A 23,424-nucleotide genomic window follows, 5' to 3' on the forward strand; every position below is an offset into this window, starting at 1 on the left:
TAGTTGACCAGAGGCATGTGGGATCTCAGGTCCCCGACCAGGGATCAAACTGGTGTCCTTTGCATTGCAAGACGGATTCTTAACCACTGGACCACCAGGGAAGTCCCAATGATGGGATTAATGCTTGGTTTTCCTCCTTTATACTTCTTGGCAGATTAGTAGTTTTCACTTTCTCTTTTTGTAATTGATAAAAATAGAATCGTCAGAAAGTATGTGCAGTGAGTTATATACTGCTGAAATAGACTTGTTCAGTCATTTCATATAGGCTCATATTTAAATCACACCAGCAAAAAAGGATCTCTTTGGATCCACTTTTTAAAAGTTCTCTTCTTCCAGGGACTTCCCTGGTGGCACAGTGGTTAAGAATCCGCCTGCCAATGCAGAGGACACAGGTTCGAGCCCTGGTCTGGGAAGATCTCACGTGCCACGGAGCAACTAAGCCCGTGCGCCACAACTACTGCGCCTGCGCTCTAGAACCTGTGAGCCACAACTACTGAGCCCGAGCACCACAACTGCTGAAGCCTCCGCGCCTAGAGCCCATGCTCTGCAACAAGAGAAGCCAACGCAGTGAGAAGCCCACGCACCACAACGAAGAGTAGCCCCCACTCACTGCAACTAGAGAAAGCCCGCACGCAGCAATGAAGACCCAACACAGCCAAAAAATAAAAGTTCTCTTCTTCCAGGACTGACTATTCGAAAACAAATGAATGCTTGACTTTTAATTCAAGATGGCGAGTTAAGCCTGTGTTTAGCTTTTCTTGCTCCAAATTTGCCATTGAATTGACCAGGGCCACATGAAGTGTAAAAACATAACTCCATGGAAAAACTGGGAAAGATCCCATTCACAGATGAATTATCTTTAAGAAGTTAATGTAAAATGCAGAACAGCAAGCACTGCACTGAGGAAAGGACCTGCCAGATGGAATTCCACACATCCAAAAGGAAGGCTTGCCTGGAAGATGAGTGGCTGGGTCCCAAAGCAAGTGGTTGGAGGGAAGGATAGTGTGTGGTCATCCCTGGAGGATTCTCAAGCATATACATACATGCGTATATGACTTCAGATCCTAGAGGATCAGTATCCTGAGAAATCCACCCCAACACTATTTTGTAGCATTTGTTTAATAAGGCTGGTGGCTGAAGTAAAATATAAGCATTGCCTCAGGCAAATTTCTGACAGAGACCATTGTACTGATTAGAGAGGGAGGTTATAGAGGGCCCAGCTAACTTGGTGACCTCAGTGAGTGAGGAAGAGAAATTCCCTTACAGGGATGTGCTACACAAATACTTCTGCCTGTAGTTTTACCTTCTTTTTCACAGAAAAAGAAAACATATGCACACATTACACACACACACAGTATACATTAATTTCAGTGGTTATATAGACCCTGGGGTAAAAACTGTGCTTAAGTAATATTATTACGTTAATTCAACTAAAGAATTCACTGTATTTAATGTGACATTTCCATGAGACTTTTTGGCCTCCTGATCCTTGGAAGTTATTTCTTAGAATTTAAACTTTGAATCTTTGAGGTAATGGGCACTAATAAAAGTTTTACCTGTGCCTTGTTTTCACTTGTTTTTTTTTTTTCATGCTTGCAACTTCCATGAAATCCTTATTTTCTTTTTTTTCCTCAGGAATTGTGAAGGGCAGAATATTCGATACAAGACATGCAGCAATCATGTAAGTTCTGTATGTAATAACAATATATAAGCCCATAAAATATGTTCATGTTTGAAGTTATTATGTACCGTAAAGCTAATGGCCTCTTGGTACTCATTGTGGAAAATTTGAATATTCATTTAACTGACAACAGGTTTTGTATATCTCATGCCTGCCATTTATACTGACCTTTTAGGCCAGTTCACATGTATGATCTAATTTGGTAAGCATTTAATAATTTCCGAATTCATAGAAACAATACATAATACTTGTAAATGCCTTCAAAGTTCAAAGTGCTCTATGTGTAGGATTTCACCTGACCCTCACAACTGTCTCCAAGATGTTGGCATACGAGGTGTGGTTATTTCTTTATTTCAAATGAGGAGACTGGGGCTGAGGGAGGTGAAATTATTTTCCAAAGGCCGCATAGGAAGCATACAGACTTGAACTTGTCTAGTGCTGTTTCTCCTGCTTCAGAACACCTGTCCCGCTCCCTGCAAAATGTGTTAAGGAATACTGTAGGTGACTCAAGAAAACCACACCTGAGGAAGGGTTTGTAAACCTTGCTCTCATTCTACAGTGATCAACACAAACGAAAACTAAAATTCAAATATACAAATGTGCAATGCAAAATAAAATGTCAGAAAGCACCAGTCCTATTTTCCACGTAAAACATTTTGGTTGTTTGTGATATATACCCGAATCAAAATGACAGGAATTCAAAGGAAATTCTGAAAATCTGAAGATCTAAGTGAGATTTAGGTTTTTTATTTAAAAAGTCAATTTTTCTCAATTAGCTATATCATTTATTTTAAATGTTTCACTTACTGGAGGGACTGCCCATCTCTGTTCCTTCTCTGTCCTGGGCCAGTGTGAGACAGCAGTCCTGGGTAAGCATTTCTGTTCTATGGACCCAAACTTTTCCTCGTTGGACAGCCTCAAGCTCTAGACTTGGGGAGTGGAGAATAGGCAGTGTTAGCAGGACCTTTTGTCTGTGGAGCTCGAGCCACGTTTTCAGTCTGTTTTAATCAGTGGCAAAGCAGAAATGTTTCTCTCTCAAACTTTGGTGGGAAAAATCGTGCTTATTTATAGGGCACTCAAAATCCAATATCACCCAGCCCTGAGGTAGCCTGATTTGTGTCCACTATGTCCTAGGAGGGATTTTGGGAGACAAAGCAAATAGGTTTCACATATCCTGTGACAGGATGGACTTGAGGAATTGAGAGATACACATGTGTGTGGCTGCACAATTAAATGAGCTGGAATCCAGGTGGGGATGAAGGAGGGAGAGAGGCTGACCGAGCACAGACACAGGCTGACATTTAGGTACATGCAGAGTCTAGCATTTTTTTTTTTTAATTAAATTAATTAATTTTGTTTATTTATTTTTGGCCTCACCGCACAGTATGTGGGATCTTAGTTCACCAACCAGGGATTGAACCCGTGCCCCCAGCATTGGAAGCATGGAGTCTTAACCACTGGACCACCAGGGAAGTCCCCTAGCACTCATTCTTACACCAGCACGTGGATGTATTATTAGCCTCAGGGTTTTACACACAAGACATTTCCATCTACTACCTTTTGCCTGGGTACATTTTATTTTTTAATTGCTGCTGCAACACATTACCACAAACTTGGCTTACAGCAATACAAATTTTTTGTTATCTTACAGTTTTGGAGGTCAGAATTCTGATATGGGTCTCACTGGGCTAAAATTAAGGTGTTGGCAGGGCTGCATTCCTTCTGGAGTCTCTAGGGAAGAATCCATTTCTTTGTCTTTTCCAGTTTCTAGAAGCTGCCCACATTCCTTGGCTTGTGGCCCCTTTTTCCAACTTCAAAGCCAGCAACATTGCATCTCTCTGTCCATTTTTATATAGTCACATCTGCCTGTGATCACAGCTGAGCAACGTTCGCCCACCTGGATAATCCAGGATAATCTCCCCCTCTCAGGGTCCTTAACCTTAGTCAAAGGATGCTTTGGGCAAAGCCCCTTTTGCCATGTAAAGTAACCTATTCTCAGATCCTAGGGATTAGGTTGTGACCATCTTTGGGGAGGGTGCATTATTCTGATTAACACAATGGGACAGCTCGGCTTCTCAGACAAATTGGTCTGGCAAATTCCTTGCAGTCATTCCAGAATAAATTTCACAACAGTATGCTGTCAAGGAATACTCTGTGAAGCTATCTAGGGGAATTCATGTTATGTTTTTTTTTTTTTTTTTGCGGTGCGCGGTACTCTTACTGTTGTGGCCTCTCCCATTGTGGAGCGCAGGCTCTGGACGCGCAGGCTCAGCGGCCTTGGCTCACGCACCCAGCTGCTCCACGGCACATGGGATCTTCCCAGACTGGGGCACGAACCCGTGTCCCCTGCATCGGCAGGTGGACTCTAAACCACTGCGCCACCAGGGAAGCCCCAGGGGAATTCATTTTAAATGTCCAGATCAAGATATTACATTCTGAGATTTCATTCTAGGGTTTCTCTCTCTCTCTCTCTCTCTCTCTCTCTCTCTCTCTCTCTCTCTCTCTCTCTCTCTCTGTGTGTGTGTGTGTGTGTGTGTGTGTGTGTGAGGGGGAGAGACTGCTCTAGCTAGTTCCATTCTGAGATTTCATTCTAGGGTTTCTCTCTCTCGCTCTCTCTCTTTGTGTATGTGTATGTATGTATGTGTGTGTTTGAGAGAGTGAGAGAGAGAGAGAGAGAGAGAGAGAGAGAGAGAGAGACTCTGCTCTAACTAGCTCCCAAAAGGCAGCTCTTTTCAACACAAGTGTTATAAGGGTCTAGGAGTGTTGTGCCATGCAATATAGAGATAAAATGTAATCTACTAAAATTGGTGCGTATCAGTTGCAGTGGTTAGAACTTTGGTGCGCTTGAGTGAAGATCTGATGCCCCTGAGGCTCTGAGGGTCTTGGGAGTACACATGGTCTCTAATTGATGCTCCCTCACAGGAGTCTGCAGAAACCTTTACAACCTCCAGGCTGGTGAGAAATCGATGCTTAGGAGGTGGGAGCTAGTGGGGGAAGACAGCAGTGTAAATTTCACCCTTTTCTATTTCTCAGGGTTGGAGTCCTAAGAGAGTCGTAGAGAGATTTCATAAGAAAATAACATTAATTTCTGTGCTTGCCATTGCAAGTGCAGAGTTTCCGACAAAATTCCTTACAGGGAAATAAGGGAGCCCTGTAGCAGGTCTTTCACATCTGCAGTGTTCAGGACACCCCTCCATCTCCATGTGCCAAGTGTCTGCAGCCGTGATACTCAAGCCCTACTGTAGACCAGATGTGGATAAAGGCAGTCCCAGCTGCAGTGTCCATGATCTGTAAGAAGTCTGTTCCTTTACAGGAGCGATTATATGGGTATATTCCATGGAATATAACATAGAAACAGTTCAAGGGGGTCGAGCACCGTAAGTGGATGTAACCACAGTGAACTGAGTGTATGAATATGGTCACATCTTGTTTTTTCTTTATTTACATACAATTACTGGAGATGCTTCCTGCTTTATTAGTTAGGGATTTAGAATAACCCTCTTGAAATCTTCATCTCTCTTATCACCCCAAGGAGTCCAGAGAGCAGGAGTGGGAACTATTCTGCAGCCTATCTCAGGTGGAGAGAGAACTGAGTTGTGAGGCCTGCTGTTGCTTCTCCTTGCCTTCCGGTGGCCTCACTGAAGATGGGCCATGCTCGTTCACTAGTCAGTGGCTCCCCTTTCCCTGGAGATGGGGCTCATCACCCACTCTTTTCAAGGAAGCTGCCTTTAGTGATTCCCAGGTCAGGCACTCTTTTGAGGGAAACTTGCTTTATGATTCAAAGATGCTCACACCTATACTTCTGGGGACCTGAGCATCCCATCTGACGGGAGTGCAAGATCCGCCATTTCCATCCAAGGGATGTCACCATCAGTGGCCACATAGGGAGGTGAAGTGTGCTTTATGGAGAAGCAGGAGTCACTGCCGGTAAGCCCCAGAGACCTGACATTCAGTCCTCTTCCTGAGGTTGCTAATTCTTCTGTTCCTCCACGTGATTATTTGAAGGCTCAGGCTCTCAGCCTCCCTCCGGACCATGGAGTTTGTCACATGTGTATCACCTTTCTAACCCCTAACCAAGATCAGTAATAATATTAATAGCAACAATAATAGCTCAGAGTTATTAAGTACTTCTTAAATGCTAGGCATTGTTCTGAGTGCCTTTTCATGAATAAATAAAGTTAATCCTCATAATCCCTACAAAGTAGGTGTTATTTTTATCTCCACTTTTACAGAGAAGGAAATTTAGGTAACCTGCACAGGGTCACAGAGCTGAATTTAATCCCAGGCAGTCAGGTTCCAGGCTCCTTGGAAGTGTGTGCTCTTGATCACTCTGCTACACCTTCATGCTTCTTGGAAAGAAGTGTGAAGAAGAGGTCTCCAGCTTTGTCAGATAATGACATGACACCCAGACAGCAGCAAGGTCACTTCTAACAGCCCAGGAGCACATGAATTGCAGAGGTAATTGGAGGAACATTACACTTTCCGATACTGTTATAGAAACTTCAACCCCAGGAACAGTAGGAAGGGCCTTATGAATATTCACAGGTGGCCAGGGACAAAGGTCAGAGAAGGGCAGGGAGGGAGCTGAAGGCAGAGGCAACTGAAATGATGTCCTCCATGCCCCTGGGCCTTCCGTTCCAGCAGCCCAGGAGGGATCCCCAACACAGGGGAGGATCTGGCTTAACGACCCTGACAGCTACATTTCTGACCTCTGCCCACGTCAGCGGAAGACGGTGGGCGGGGGGGGGGGGGGGGGGGGGGGGAGTGGAAGACAGGGAACCTGGGAAAAAAGCAGGTTCCAGGCATTCAAGGAACGATTGAAAGTTCTTTTGTTATGGAGTGTGGATGTGTTAGGGATGTGCATTCAGAGCTCATAGACAAAGAAATTTCACTCGTGGTGTACAGGAACCCATGCTTCATGTGGCAGAGTGGGAGGCATGACCAGGAAACGAGGACCACACTTCCCTCCCTGAGAAATCAGGCATTGGTTCAGCGGCTCTCCCTGCATTCATTCTGTCAGGGGAGATGGGGCTTTGGGCTGAAGGGCCAGGGAGATTAGGGGAACAGAACATGCCTATGTGCAGTACTGGGGCTCCAGGTAACCGCCATCTTCAGACATGACCCTCCCATCAGCACTCGGCATGGGCTCTTCCAGCCAGGGCTGGGCCCGAGGCCTCAGGAAAGAATTATCCTTATCAGGGGTATATAGAGCAAGTGGAGAAGTTCCAAGGGCAGTCATGCATGTCAGCAAGGAGGCCTAATGCCTGAATCCACTCACTACTTATATGTTTTTATACCAGGGTATATGAAATTAAAGGAAAAGCTGGAAGAAAGCAAAGGGAACATATTTTTAAAAATAAGTGTATCATAATTTGGTAAGAGTGTTTTTATAGCATGAACACATTTTTTTATATGGGCACAGAGGGAGGCATGGTTAATTCTGCACAGTGGGGTCCCTGGGCTCCCTGACAACTTTCCAGAAGAGGTGACATTTGATGTGACCCTTGAAAGATCTTTTATGCTCTGGATCCCATGAATGGCTAATTTCTGACAGCTTTCTCTTAGAGGGGTTTTTTTTTTTTTTTTTCTCCTCACTGCCATTTCTTCTACTCTGGGCTAGGGCCACTTCCTCTCATATCTATCTGCGGAACTCCAGTCCATCCTGCTACCATACTGGCCCTCCTAAAATGCTACCTATTCTGTCCCTTTATAATGTTGCTCTCCTCTGTGGATCCCCATTGCTTTTAATTCCCCTTACTTGCATTTCAGGACCTCCAAAAGATGGTAAGATTTACATCTTACTCAACTCACAAGTTTCACCCTGGCTAGACAAGGCTGTGCCTCATAGATACTGAATTTATTTTTGCTGTTTCTTTTTTGCTTGTATCGTTTCTCATATCTTGTCCTATTCTATCCTATCCTATCATCCTTCAGATCCCTTCTGAAATGTTACTTATTCATGATGCATCATTTGCTTATTCTAGCTGATAATAGCCACCTACAATAATTTATTTTTATGCTAGAAAATTTGGCATTTGTTACATAAGAGGATCATGAAATTTAACTCATACTGTAACATGGATATGAAGATAAAATGTTCAAATTTGCTTATACAGAAATTGTGTTTCTCCTGAGCCCCTACTCACTGCTTATCTAGGAGGAAAATTAAATATCTGACCCAAATTAAAGCTTGGTCCACTCCTATTACATAAATCATCTCTTAGGTAATGGTCTGTCTCTCTTGTATAAAAATACAGTTTCTTAGATAATCCTCCTGTCTTGGCTTCTCTCCCTAAGTTGTCCATACAGGTTTATGTATTCTCATGGCTTTAGGGAGGGAAGGAGACCCCTGTCTTCAGATTGGTCCTCGAAGGAGTGCTGGTTGTTATCTGCTGTGCTTTACTCCCTTTTCCCCTCCCCCATCTCTTCCCCTTCTCCTCTTCTTCCTCCTAATCCCTCTCCTCCTCCTTTTCTATGCCTCCCAGGCTGGCTACCCACTCCTGGCTGAGTCAGGTCTTCCTGATCTAGGATCTCTTGTTTCCTTTTTCGATTTACTCTTTCCTTATTAGCTCCATTTATCCACTTTTAAATTTAACTCTTGGATAACAATTTTATTTCCTTCATTGCAAAGTCCTCCTGTAAGTCTACAAATACCAGTAATAAATAACCCACTGTTTCAATGTATTCCATGCACATAGATGCTACATCTCCAATAAGATAACAAGCTCACTAGGTAACTGATGGATTATATTCTTCTTTTGTGTTCCTTACAGCATGTCACCTAGGCAAAACCCATAAAGTATATTTAATAAATAAGTGTTGTCTTGAACTTAACTCATATGAAGAAATGCTTCTCAGGGAAAGGAAAGCAGATGGATGTTTGGCATCCAAGCTTCCTAAATGTCAACTAAACATTAGACACAAGAATCCCGAGATTGTCTTGAGCCAGGGCATGCACCCCATCTGAATCAGACTAAACAGACTTAGTGTTGACAATGGAAGAATGCCATGTAAATGAAAGCATTTAATGTAAGTAGTCAGTGTCCCCCAAGATTACTAGAAAGCAGTATCATATAATGGAATGCTTGTTTCTTTGGGAATCAGTCTTGGCTCTGTCATACTCTAGTTGTATGCCTTTGGGCTAGCGACTAAAGACTTTTTGTATCACAGTTTTCTCCATTTATACAAACGAGGGTAATGATAATCCTGACCTACCTCGCTCATAGGGTGGTAGTGAAGAGAGAATGTCAGTAATATTTCCCGGTAAACTTGAAAGCATGGGCTAGATATATGGCGGTCTTAATCAGGGATCATCATTTGTAAGGAACAGAAACCCACTCAAATTAGCTCAAGAAAAATGGGATTCACTGGATGGGTGAGTGGATATTTAGCGGAATTTAGGAATAAGCACATCTTGAGGGCCTGGACCCGGGGGTCAGAAAGTGAAGCCCAGGTTACTTACTCCTTCAGCTGAAACCCATGTTTTATTATCTGACCTTTCATGTCTAATTCGTTGCTCTTGCTGTGGGAACTGGCTCACTGTGCTTATGCATCACATAAAAGAAATGGCTAGCCCAGCCCAGATTGATGTGAGTTTTCAGCTCCAGCTCTTTTGTTGCAATTCTGAATTCCTGGGAAATGTTGACCTGGCGTGGACCGGATGTTTGCCTCTGATAATCAGCTGTGGCCAAGGAGGCTAGGCCACACGTACAAACCTGGCTACCCTTTCAGCAAGGGCTCAGTTTAGGCTGGCTTCTGTTAATTAACCATAGTTGATTTTGTGAAACTTCTTTGGTTTGAGGAGTTTAAGACATTCAAGAGTCAGACAGCTAGCACTTGTATTTCCTCAAGTGTGCTTAAGATGCTAAGTGAGCCTAATGCAAGGGGAGTTGTTTTTACGCTGCTCTCTGGGTTTCAAAGAGTCAAATACAGAAGAAACTGACCCTGATTGAGGAAAGAGGAGGTGATATAATTTTGTCACTCATGATCTTCTCTATGGCTAGATGGAAGACGTCCTCATTCCAAGACAGAAATGACATCCAGTTTTAATCTTCTGCAGTTTGATACTTTCTTCCATAGGTGTGACCTAGGTTAAGGGTTAATTTTGTGAAAACAAAGAAAAATGTGGATGTAATAGAAGATTTTGGAATGATTCACAGCAAAGTAATACAACTAATTTCAGGGGAAAGTCTACTAATAATATTTTACTTATTCCCTACCTACTTCCAAAAAGGATTTTAGGTACTTTATCAAGGCCCAAAGCATAAACACAGTAAAATATAAAAATTAAGTAGTAAAATGGGGATAAATAGAAGAAATTATATTTTAAAATTCTGGCTGATAATTTGTTAATAACTATTTGCAGAAAAATAAAGTTAGATTTCTACCTCACCCCATAGATCAAAATACATTCCAAATGTAATAAAGAGTTAAACATAATTGCTAAACTATAAAGGAACTAGAAAAATACATTTAAGTATTTATCTGTTTTCAGGGCAGGGAGGGAAAAGCATATCTCATTAGTAAAGAAAGAAACCTTAAAAGGAAATATGAATAGAGCTGACTACATAAAAATTCAAAACTTCTTGACTTCACAAAGCACCAAAAACAAGATTAAATGGGGAAAATATTTCTAATACAAATGACAGAGAGTCAATAACTTCACTATGAAATTTAATAGCTTTATCTGTTAAAAATAATAAAAACACAAACATTCCAATACATAAATGAAGGACAGAAAACAAGAAATTTTTGAAGAATTGATACAAAAAGCAAATATACATGAAAAGATATTAAACCTAAATAATAAGGAAATGCAAATTAAAATGTTGAAATTCTATGGAACACTTTATGATTGGAAAAAATTTTAGAAAATTATAATATCCAACTGAGAGGAGGTACTGAGAAAAGGAAACTTATATAGCCTGATGATAATAATAAGACCTTCCTGGAGGGCAATGTGGTAATATTTTGAAAAGCTCATGAAACACACTCTTTTTCTCAGAAATTTCATTTCCAGAAATTTGTCCTTGGGAAATAATCAAAAATTTGTGCAAAGATTTATGTATAAGAATCTTGGTTATTTGTTCTTTTTTTGAATAGAAACTATTCTCAGAGTTTTTACAATGAACATTTATTTCTTTTGCAATAAGAAAAAAAATATATTGCCTTTCTGTACCTATTTTCTTTAATTGGGAAGTTTGTATACAATGAATTCATTCCCATTAATTGGGAAGTTTGTGCTCAACTTTTTTTTGTTTTTTTTTTAATTGAACATTTTATTTGAGATAATTGTAGATGTACATACAGTTGTAAGAAATAATACATAGACATCCCATGTTGCCTTTACCCAGTTTCCCACAATGGTAAGATTTTTGCAAAACTATAGTACAGTATCAGGACCAGGATATTGATATTGACATAGGCAAGATAAAGAATAACTCCATCACCACAAGGATCTCTCATTTCCTTTTATAGCCACACCCACTTTCCTCCAGCTTCATCCCATCCTTAGTCCTTGGCAACCACTAATCTCTTCTTCATTTCTATAATTTTATCACTTCAAGAACATTGTATAGGGCTTCCCTGGTGGTGCAGTGGTTGAGAGTCCGCCTGCTGATGCAGGGGACGCGGGTTCGTGCCCCAGTCCGGGAAGATCCCACGTGCCGCGGAGCGGCTGGGCCCGTGAGCCATGGCCGCTGAGCCTGCGCGTCCGGAGCCTTCGATCTGCAACGTGAGAGGCCCGCGTACAGCAAAAAAAAAAAAAAAAAAAAAAAAAAAAAAAAAAAAAAAAAAAAAGAAGAACATTGTATAGATGTAATCATGTGAGTAAGATTGGGGGATTGGCATTTTTCACTCAGCTTAAGTCTCTGGAAATTCATCTGGTGATATCATATATATTTATATCTATATTTTTGCATACTAAAATGTAAGCAATGTCTTTAATATTGAGTGAATCTTTGTATTTTGTAAATGTGAGTATTTGATATGTTTATAGCAAAAAATGCTCTATAAATTTTAATAGAACTGTGTGTAGAGTTGCATACCGAATATTTTATTTCCTTATTTTTAAGATAAATTTATTTATTTATTTATATTTTTGGCTGTGTTGGGTCTTCATTGCTGCGTGCGGGCTTTCTCTAGTTGCAGCGAGCAGGGGCTACTCTTCATTGCGGTTCACGGTCTTCTCATTGTCGTGGCTTCTCTTGTTGCAGAGCACAGGCTCTAGGCTCGCGGGCTTCAGTAGTTGTGGCTTGTGGGCTCTAGAGCACAGGCTCAGTAGTTGTGGCGCACGGGCTTAGTTGCTCCGTGGCATGTGGGATCTTCCTGGACCAGGATTTGAACCCGGGTCTCGTGCAATCGCAGGTGAATTATTAACCACTGTGCCACCAGGGAAACCCTGACTATATTAAATAAACTTTACTCTGAATTGTCTTATTGTTTTGCTTTGTTTGTTGCTGAGCTTTTAGAATTAATTGGCTTATTTGGAAAAATAAATGAAAAACAATTATTAGAATAATATCTAAAACAAATGTCTTCTAATAATTTTAAACTAACATTATTGTACTTTGGGGGTGATTTGTCCTTCTGGGGAAACTTGTAAAAATAATAAGCTCCCTTATCTAAAGTTTCAAAAGTACTTTACCCCTGTGTATTTGCAGCCCCCTATTGAGTAGGCATTATTTCATGTTCATCACTTTCTAGTTTGGATTTAACTAGCTTTGAAGTCATTATTAGGTACTGCTGAATGGCCATTACAGCTTTTTGGATTTGCTTCTCAATTTTTTTTTAAAACATCTTTATTGGAGTATAACTGTTTTACAATAGTGTATTAGGTTCTCCTTTACAACAAAGTGAATCAGTTATACATATACATATGTTCCCATATCTCTTCCCTCTTGCATCACCCTCCCTCCCACCGTCCCTATCCCACCCCTCTAGGTGGTCACAAAGCACAGAGGTGATCTCCCTGTGCCATGCGGCAGCTTCCCACTAGCTATCTAATTTACCTTTGATAGTGTATATATGTCCCTGCCACTCTCTCACTTCGTCACAGCTTACCCTTCCTCCTCCCCATATCCTCAAGTCCATGCTCTAGTAGGTCTGTGTTTTATTCCAGTCCTACCACTGATCTCTTCATGACATTTTTTTTCTTAGATTCCATATATATGTGTTAGCATACGGTATTTGTTTGTCTCCTTCTGACTTACGTCACTCTGTATGACAGACTCCAGGTCTATCCACCTCATTACAAATAACTCAGTTTCATTTCTTTGTATGGCTGAGTAATATTCCATTGTATATATGTGCCACATCTTCTTTGTCCATTCATCTGTTGATGGACACTTAGGTTGCTTCCATGTCCTGGCTATCGTAAATAGAGCTGCAATAAACATTTTGGTACATGACACTTTTTGAATTATGGTTTTCTCAGGGTATATGCCCAGTAGTGGGATTGTGGGGTCGTATGGTAGTTCTATTTGTAGTTTTTTAAGGAACCTCCATACTGTTCTCCATAATGGCTGTATCAATTTACATTCCCACCAGCAGTGCAAGAGGGTTCCCTTTTCTCCACACCCTCTCCAGCATTTATTGTTTCTAGAGTTTTTGATGATGGCCAATCTGACCTGTGTGAGATGATATCTCATTGTAGTTTTGATTTGCATTTCTCTAATGATTAATGATGTTGAGCATTCTTTCATGTGTTTGTTGGCAATATGTATATCTTCTTTGGAGAAATGTCTATTTAGTTCTTCTGCCCATTTTTGGATTGGGTTGTTTCTTTTTTTGATATTGAGCTGCATGAGCTGCTTGTAAATTTTGGAGATTAATCCTTTGTCAGTTGCTTCATTTGCAAATATTTTCTCCCATTCTGAGGGTTGTCTTTTGGTCTTGTTTATGGTATCCTTTGCTGTGCAAAAGCTTTTAAGTTTCATTAGGTCCCATTTGTTTATTTTTGTTTTTATTTCCATTTCTCTAGGAGATGGGTCAAAAAGGATCTTGCTGTGGTTTATGTCATAGAGTGTTCTGCCTGTGTTTTCCTCTAAGAGTTTGATAGTGTCTGGCCTTACATTTAGGTCTTTAACCCATTTTGAGTTTATTTTTGTGTGTGGTGTTAGGGAGTGTTCTAATTTCATACTTTTACAGGTAGCTGTCCAGTTTTCCCAGCACCACTTATTGAAGAGGCTGTCTTTTCTCCACTGTATATCCTTCCCTCCTTTATCAAAGATAAGGTGACCATATGTGTGTGGGTTTATCTCTGGGCTTTCTATCCTGTTCCATTGATCTATATTTCTGTTTTTGTGCCAGTACCATACTGTCTTGATTACTGTGGCCTTGTAGTATAGTCTGAAGTCAGGGAGCCTGATTCCTCCAGCTCCATTTTTTGTTCTCAAGATTGCTTTGGCTATTCGGGGTCTTTTGTGTTTCCATACAAATTGTGAAATTCTTTATTCTAGTTCTGTAAAAAATGCCAGTGGTAATTTAATAGGGATTGCATTGAATCTGTAGATTGCTTTGGATAATAGAGTCATTTTCACAATGTTGATTCTTCCAATCCAAGAACATGGTATATTTCTCCACCTATCTGTATCATCTTTAATTTCTTTCATCAGTGTCTTATAGTTTTCTGCATACAAGTCTTTTGTCTCCTTAGGTAGGTTTATTCCTAGATATTTTATTCTTTTTGTTGCAATGGTAAATGGGAGTGTTTTCTTAATTTCCCTCTCAGATTTTTCATCGTTAGTGTATAAGAATGCAAGAGATTTCTGTGCATTAATTTTGTATCCTGCTACTTTACCAAATTCATTGATTAGTTCTAGTAGTTTTCTGGTAGCATCCTTAGGATTCTCTATGTATAGTATCATGTCATCTGCAAACAGTGACAGCTTTACTTCTTCTTTTCCTATTTGGATTCCTTTTATTTCTTTATTTTCTCTGATTGCTGTGGCTAGAACTTCCAAAACTAGGTTGAATAAGAGTGGTGAGAGTGGGCACCCTTGTCTTGTTCCTGATCTTAGTGGAAATGGTTTCAGTTTTTCACCATTGAGAACGATGCTGGCTGTGGGTTTGTCATATATGGCCTTTATTATGTTGAGGAAAGTTCCCTCTGTGCCTACTTTCTGCAGGGTTTTTATCATAAATGGGTGTTGAATTTTATCAAAAGCTTTCTCTGCATCTATTGAGATGATCATATGGTTTTTCTCCTTCAGTTTGTTGATATGGTGTATCACGTTGATTGACTTGCATATATTGAAGAATCCTTGCATTCCTGGAATAAACCCCACTTGATCATGGTGTATGATCCTTTTAATGTGCTGTTGGATTCTGTTTGCTAGTATTTTGTTGAGGATTTTTGCATCTATGTTCATCAGTGATATTGGCCTGTAGTTTTCTTTCTTTGTGACGTCTTTGTCTGGTTTAGGTATCAGGGTGATGGTGACCTCATAGAATGAGTTTGGGAGTGTTCCTCCCTCTGCTATGTTTTGGAAGAGTTTGAGAAGGATAGGTGTTAGCTCTTCTCTAAATGTTTGATAGAATTCACCTGTGAAGCCATCTGGTCCTGGGCTTTTGTTTGTTGGAAGATTTTTAATCACAGTCTCAATTTCAGTGCTTGTGATTGGTCTGTTCATATTTTCTATTTCTTCCTGATTCAGTCTCGGCAGGTTGTGCATTTCTAAGAATTTGTCCATTTCTTCCAGGTTGTCCATTTTATTGGCATAGAGTTGCTTGTAGTAATCTCTAATAATCTTTTGTATTTCTGCAGTGTCAGTTGTTACTTCTCCTTTTTCATTTCTAATTCTATTGATTTGAGTCTTCTCCCTTTTTTTCTGGATGAGTCTGGCTAATGGTTTATCAATTTTATTTATCTTCTCAAAGAACCAGCTTTTACTTTTATTGATGTTTGCTATTGTTTCCTTCATTTCTTTTTCATTTATTTCTGATCTGATCTTTATGATTTCTTTCCTTCTGCTAAATTTGGGGTTTTTTTGTTCTTCCTTCTCTAATTGCTTTAGGTGCAAAGTTAGGTTGTTTATTCGAGATGTTTCCTGTTTCTTAAGGTATGATTGTATTGCTATAAACTTCCCTCTTAGAACTGCTTTTGCTGTATCCCATAGGTTTTGGGTCGTTGTGTCTCCATTGTCATTTGTTTCTAAGTACTTTTTGATTTCCTCTTTGATTTCTTCATTGATCACTTCGTTATTAAGTAGTGTATTGTTTAGCCTCCATGTGTTTGTATTTTTTACAGATCTTTTCCTGTAATTGATATCTAGTCTCATAGCATTGTGGTCAGAAAAGATACTTGATACGATTTCAGTTTTCTTAAATTTGCCAAGGCTAGATTTGTGACCCAAGATATGATCTATCCTGGAGAATGTTCCATGAGCACTTGAGAAAAATGTGTATTCTGTTGTTTTTGGATGGAATGTCCTATAAATATCAAGTAAATCCATCTTGTGTTATGTATCATTTAAAGCTTGTGTTTCCTTATTTATTTTCATTTTGGATGATCTGTCCATTGGTGAAAGTGGGGTGTTAAAGTCCCCTACTATGATTGTGTTACTGTCGATTTCCCCTTTTATGGCTGTTAGTATTTGCCTTATGTATTGAGGTGCTCCTACGTTGGGTGCATAAATATTTACAATTGTTATATCTTCTTCATGGATCGATCCCTTGATCTTTATGTAGTGTCCTTCTTTGTCTCTTGTAATAGTTTTTATTTTAAAATCTATTTTGTCTGATATGAGAATTGCTACTCTAGCTTTCTTGTGATTTCCATTTGCATGGAATATCTTTTTCCATCCCCTCACTTTCAGTCTGTATGTGTCCCTAGGTCTGAAGTGGGTCTCTTGTAGACAGCATATATATGGGTCCTGTTTTTGTATCCATTCAGCCAGTCTGTGTCTTTTGGTGGGAGCATTTAATCCATTTACATTTAAGGTAATTATCGATATGTATGTTCCTATTACCATTTACTTAATTGTTTTGGGTTGTTCTTGTAGGTCTTTTACTTCTCTTGTGTTTCTTGCTTAGAGAAGTTCCTTTAGCATTTGTTGTAAAGCTGGTTTGGTGGTGCTGAACTCTCTCAGCTTTTGCTTGTCTGTAAAGGTTTTAATTTCTCCATCAAATCTGAATGAGATCCTTGCTGGGTAGAGTAATCTTGGTTGTAGGTTTTTTTTCCTTCATCACTTTAAATATGTCCTGCCACTCCCTTCTGGCTTGTAGAGTTTCTGCTGAAAGATCAGATATTAACCTTACGGTGATTCCCTTGTGTGTTATTTGTTGTTTTTCCCTTGCTGCTTTTAATATGTTTTCTTTGTATTTAATTTTTGACAGTTTGATTATTATGTGTCTTGGCATGTTTCTCCTTGGGTTTATCCTGTATGGGACTCTCTGTGCTTCCTGGACTGATTGGCTATTTCCTTTCCTATATTAGGGAAGTTTTCAACTATAATCTCTTCAAATATTTTCTCAGTTCCTTTCTTTTTCTCTTTTCCTTCTGGGACCCCTATAATTCGAATGTTGGTGCATTTAATGTTGTCCCAGAGGTCTCTGAGACTGTCCTCAGTTCTTTTCATTCTTTTTTCTTTCTTCTGCTCTGCAGTAGTTATTTCCACTATTTTATCTTCCAGGTCACTTATCCGTCCTTCTGCCTCAGTTATTCTGCTATTGATCCCATCTAGAGTATTTTTCATTTCATTTATTGTGTTGCTCATCATTACTTGCTTCCTCTTTATTTCTTCTCGGTCCTTGTTAACTGTTTCTTGCAATTTGTCTATTCTATTTCCAAGATTTTGAATCATCTTTACTATCATTATTCTGAATTCCTTTTCAGGTAGACTGGCTAGTACCTCTTCATTTGTTAGGTCTGGTGTGTTTTTATCTTGCTCCTTCATCTGCTGTGTGTTTTTCTGTCTTCTCATATTGCTTATCTTACTGTGTTTGGGGTCTCCTTTTTGCAGGCTGCAAGTTCGTAGTTCTCTCTGTTTTTGGTGGCTGTCCCCAGTGGCTGAGGTTGGTTCAGTGGGTTGAACAGGTTTCCTGGTTGGGGGGACTAGTGCCTCTGTTCTGGTGGATGAGGCTGGATCTTGTCTTTCTGGTGGGCAGGTCCACATCTGGTGGTGTGTATGGTGGGGATGTTGGTAACCTTATTATGATTTTAGGCAGCCTCTCTGCTAATGGATGGGGCTGTAGACCTGTCTTGCTCTTTGTTGGGTATAGGGTGTTCAGCACTGTTCGTTGCTGGTCCTTGAGTGAAGCTGGGTCTTGGTGTTGAGATGGAGGTCTCTGGGAGATTTTCACCGTTTGATATTACGTGGAGCTGGGAGGTCTCTTGTGGACCAGTGTCCTGAGGTTGGTTCTCCCACCTCAGAGACACAGCCTTGACACCTGGCTGGAGTGCCAAGAGCCTTTAATCCACGCGGCTTAGTTTGCACAGCAAAGTGGAAACTCCAGGGCTCAAATCCAGGGCAGTCTGACTATAGAGCCCGCTTTAACCAAGCGCTGCCGTGGGTGGGACTGGGGTCCTGGCCGGTAGGGGCGCTGGGGACGGTGGGTGTCATTCCAGGCCCGACAGGACCCCGGGGGCGCGAATCGGGCCGGGGGCTGTTGCCGCAGCTGCTGGAGGTGGGTCGCCTGCTGGACGTCCGAGAGCAGATCCTTCTGCCCCGCAGCCGAGTGAAAGCTGCGGAGTTCTGTGTCCGCCCTGTGCCCCGCCGTGGTCTCGCACTCCTCGGCCACCGCCGGGCCGGAAACGGGGGCCCTGGGACGCATCACCTCGGAAGGGTCGGCACAGTCGCTATTGGACTGGCCCGTCTCGTGGGCCGAGAGGCTGAGGATAGGGGTTCTGGTGACCAGGGAGTGGGCACCGTCCAGCTCGCTGGCCTGCAGGGCCTGGGGGTCTGGCACAGCCTCACGGGAGCCGCCGGCACCTCTGCCCTTGGACAGGGTCTTCCGGAGGCGCAGGATGGAAAAGACTCGCTTCTCAATTTTTATTCTCTATGCCTAACTTACAAGGACTCCTTCTTGTTGTTGTTGTTGTTTATTGGAGTATATTTGCTTTAAAATGTTGTGTTAGTTTCTGCTGTACGACAGAGTGACTCAGCTATATGTATACATATATCCCTTACCTCCTAAGCCTCCCTCCCACCCCAACCCCCATCCCACCCCTCTAGGTCATCACAGTGTGCTCAGTTTTGGAGAGTAAACTAACTTTTTTTTTTTTTTTTTTTTTGTGATACATGGGCCTCTCACTGTTGTGGCCTCTCCCGTTGCGGAGCACAGGCTCCGGACACGCAGGCTCAGCGGCCATGGCTCATGGACCCAGCCGCTCGGCGGCATGTGGGATCTTCCCGGACCGGGGCACGAACCCGTGTCCCCTGCATCGGCAGGCGGATTCTCAACCACTGCGCCACCAGGGAAGCCCTAAACTAACATTTTTATCATCCAGCATCTTGCTTTGGCAATATCTGATGAGATTGATTAGTAATTAAATAAAAAGACCCTTGAGTCATCAAGACTTGTACAAACACTTTGTCCTATTATTATGAGAGCTCCTTGGGGTATTAACTTGGGATTTATTTGCTTTTGTTGTAGACAGAATTTGAAAAAGCTACATTATCCCTTTCCATTCTAGAGCCTGTTGAAGGCAGGCACCAGGTACCAGTAAAGAGCTAGGGCTGGGGGTCTGAAAACAAGAGAGGAAAGGTGATGAACTAAATAACAATGACAAAAGCAATGAAACAAACACAAGCCCCCACAGAGCACAGCAGTTTGGGGCCAGTTAATAACAATCCTTTGTATTAAAATGGCTCCTAAAGGCATGGAAGATAATTAATATTTCCTGTGAAGACCTTATTAGGTCACCTGGAAACATCAAAAACATTCCATTTTCCCTTGTCTCAAAAAGAAGGAGGTTGTGTAACGCATTTGAAAATTTATATTCAGTATGGTTAAAATAGAGCAAAATTTGGCATTTAAGTATGGTAAGCTTTAATTAACTGGAGAAAACAATCTGGGTGGAAAAATAATCAGAATAAATGAGGTGATCCCCTCCTTTATCACAGAGGTACCAGTAGAACTCCACACTACAGATTCTGTTTTGAAGGAAAAAAAAAAAAAAAGAAAGGGGAGGAATGAAGTGACTTCTGGGAGAGAAGCAATTGGGGTCTGCTCTCATGGGACTCAGGTACACTTGTTCAGCCTTCTGTTGGCCCATCTCACTGGGTGATGTGCATGTGGCCCTTTTTCTCTGCCCCCCAGGACTGCCCTCCGGATGCGGAGGACTTCAGAGCCCAGCAGTGTTCAGCCTACAATGATGTTCAGTATCAGGGGCGTTATTATGAGTGGCTTCCAGAGTACAACGATCATGCTACCCCCTGCGCACTCAAGTGTCACGCACGGGGACAGAACTTGGTAGTGGAGCTGGCACCCAAGGTCTTGGATGGAACTCGTTGCAATGCTGACTCCTTGGACATGTGTATTAGCGGCATCTGTCAGGTAAGCCACACCTACTTCCTGTACCCCTGCTTCAAGGATGTGCCACGACCACTCTCAATAATCTTTTTCTTCTGCACTTCTGTTCACGCAGATGAAATATTGTCTTTGATCATTGTAATGTAAAGATTTTTTAGGGAGTATTACTCACCTGTAGCTTATCTTTTACTTATTTAAAATAGTGTAAACTTTGCCCCTGTAGAATCAAAAGATTGTAGTACATGACTTGTGGTTTTTCTAGATCAGTGGTTCTCCAACTTGAAAGTGCATCAGAATCACATGAAGGACTTGTTAAAACACAGTGTTCTGGGCCCCAATGCTAGAGTGTCTGATCCAGTCGGTCTGGGGTAGGGCCTGAAAATGTGCATTTCTGACAAGTTCCCAGGAGGTGCTGCTGTTCCTGGCCCAGGGACCCCACTTTGAGAATCACTGCTTTGGAAGGCTAATATTGATAGGTTCTCTGACCTTTCTTACTAAAACTAACTCATTGTTTTGGGTCTTTGGGAGCAATGACTTATATATTAATTAATTAGCATGAATGTGTTCCAGCAGACTTTTCAGAGTGGACTTTGGAGAGCTGCAGTGAGTATGTCTGAGGTATAATACCCCACGGCTTGTCATGGGTCTGAGGATTCAGGGGACTATGACAGGTTGCTGAGACAGTATGGGGATAGTAGGGAAAGGATAGGATTCCACCCCATTTCTTTGATCACTGGAAAAAAGAATTGTAAACATAATGAGTGCCTAGTATTCCATCTACCCTATTATGTTCATAACAAAAATGGTAGGAACAATAGCAAATGAACCTAACCATCTACTAAGTCAGACACTGCCAGGCATCTCTGACTTCATATGCTTAGATGAACCGTGGTCTTGTTCCTCAGACTAGTTTCTCCTTCCTACATCTTTTCATCTGGAAAACGGCTTCCAGTTGCTCACCACAAAACCCTGGAGTCATTCTTGATTCTTCTTTCAATCTACACATCTAATCCATTGTCAAGTCCTGTCAGTTCTACCTCCAAAGCCTCTTTTGAATCCACCGTTTCTATCTCCACTGATTTCCTTCCTGGTCTAAGCCCCGCATTAGCTCTGACCTAAACTATAAACAATATTCTGACCTAAACAATAGCCTCCTGTCCTGATCTCCCAGCTTCCAACACTGTCCCCATTTGATTCATTCTCCACACAGTAGCCAAACTGATTGTCTTAAAGCCTCAATCAGAGTTTTTCACTCCTCCCACCAAAATCCCTAAATGGCTTGTCATTGCATTGATGATGACATCCAGGATCCTTGCTTACCTTTCCAGCCTCTTCCTGAACTCTTCTCTCCCGTTCCCCCACCTTTTTAAAAAAGGACTTAAAATTTTTTAGGTTCAGAGCAAAATTGAGTGGAAGGTACTGATATTTCCCATATACCCCCTGCCCGCACACATGCAGAGCCTCCACCATTTTCAACACTCCCCCACCAGAGTGGTACCTTTATTACAATTGATGAACCTACATTGATGCATCATAGTCACCCAAAGTCCATAGTTTCCATTAGGGTCCACTCTTGGAGTTGAATATTCCATGGGTTTGGACAAAAGTATAATGACATGTATCTGTCATTGTGGTATCATACAGAGTATTTTCACTCACCTAAAAATCCTCTGTGCTCTGCCTACTCATTCCTCCTACTCTTAACCCCTGGTAACCACTGATCTTTTAACTTCCTCCATAGTTTTATCTTTTCCAGAATGTCATATAGTTGGAATCATACCGTGTAGGCTTTTCAGATTGGCTTCTTTCACTTAGTAATACGCATCTAAATTTTCTCTATGTCTTTTTATCACTTGATAGCTCATTTCTTCTTAGTGCTGAATAATATTCCATTGTCAGGATGTGCCGCATTTTATTCATTCATTCACCTGCTGAAAGACATCTTGGTTGCTTCCAAGTTTCGGCAATTATGAATAAAGCTGCTATAAACATCATATGCAGCTTTTTGTGTGGACACAACTTTTTAATACATTTGGGTAAATACCAAGGAGTGTGATTGCTGTATCATGGTAAGAGTATGTTTATTTTTGTAAGAGAGTCTCAAACTGTCTTCCAAAGTGACTGCATTTTGCACTCCTACCAGCAATGAGTAACAGTTACTGTCATTCCACATCACCTCCAGCATTTGGTGGTGTCATTGTTCCAGATTTTGGTCATTGTAATACGTGTGTAGGAGTATCATATTGTTGTTTTAATTTGCAGTTCTCTAATGACATGTAATGTTGAGCATCTTTTTACATGCTTATTTATCACCTATATATCTTCTATGATGTGGTGTCTGTTCAGGTCTTTTGCCCACTTTTTAATTGGGTTGCTTATTTTCTTATTGTTTAGAGTTATTGATATATTTTGGATAACCGTCCTTTATCAGATGTGTCTTTTGCAAATATTTTCTCCCAGTGTGGCTCGTCTTCTTGTTCTCTTGACAGTGTCTTTTACAGACCAGAGGCTTTTGATTTTATCTTATTTTCATTTAGTTTTATAAGATTTTTTTTTTGATGTGGACCATTTTTAAAGTCTTTATTGAATTTGTTACAATATTACTTCTGTTTCATGTTTGGGTTTTTTGGCTGCGAGGTGTGTGAGGTCTTAGCTCCTCAAACCCGTGGGGATCGAACCTGCACCTCCTGCATTGGAAGGTGAAGTCTTAACCACTGGACCACCAGGAAAGTCCTGAGGCTTTTGATTTTAATGAAGTCCAGCTTATCAGTAATTTCTTCCAGTGATTTCTTCCATGCTTTTGGTGTTATATCTAAAAAGTCATCACCATAGCCAAGGTCACCTAGGTTTTCTTCTAGGTTACCTTCTAGGAGTTTTATAGTTTTGTGTTTTACATTTAGGTCTATGATCCATTTTGAGTTCATTTTTGTGAAGGATGTAAGTCTGTGTCTAGATTCATTTTTTTGCATGAGGATGTGCAGTTGTTCTAACACCATTCATTGAAGAGACTATCTTTTTTTTTCCATTGTATTGCCTTTGCTCCTTTGTCAAAGATCATTTGATTGTATTCATGTCAGTTGATTTCTGTGCTCTCTATTCTGTTCCATTGGTCTATTTGTCTATTCTTTTTCCAATACCATACCATCTTGATTACTTTGGCTTTATTCGTAAGCCTTGAAGTTGGGCAGTGTTAGTCCTCTGACACTGTTCTTCTCCTTCAGTATTGTGTTGACTGTTCTGGGTCTTTTCCCTCTTTATGTAAACTTTAG

The 23,424-nt window shown here is 41.0% G+C and overlaps 1 protein-coding gene across 6 annotated transcripts in view; it reads left to right on the forward strand.

Annotated features, from left to right (window-relative positions):
• Positions 1–23,424, forward strand: part of ADAMTSL3 (ADAMTS like 3) — a 468,377-nt gene that overhangs the window by 171,197 nt on the left and 273,756 nt on the right. For all 6 annotated transcript variants that reach the window (XM_067030016.1, XM_067030022.1, XM_067030019.1 and 3 more), the window contains 2 exons: positions 1,636–1,681; positions 19,943–20,179. In XM_067030016.1, coding sequence (XP_066886117.1) covers positions 1,636–1,681; positions 19,943–20,179 — 283 coding nt within the window. The remainder of the gene's footprint in view (positions 1–1,635; positions 1,682–19,942; positions 20,180–23,424) is intronic.

Source organism: Kogia breviceps, chromosome 3, assembly GCF_026419965.1.
Source record: "Kogia breviceps isolate mKogBre1 chromosome 3, mKogBre1 haplotype 1, whole genome shotgun sequence".
Classification (NCBI taxonomy): domain Eukaryota; kingdom Metazoa; phylum Chordata; class Mammalia; order Artiodactyla; family Physeteridae; genus Kogia; species Kogia breviceps.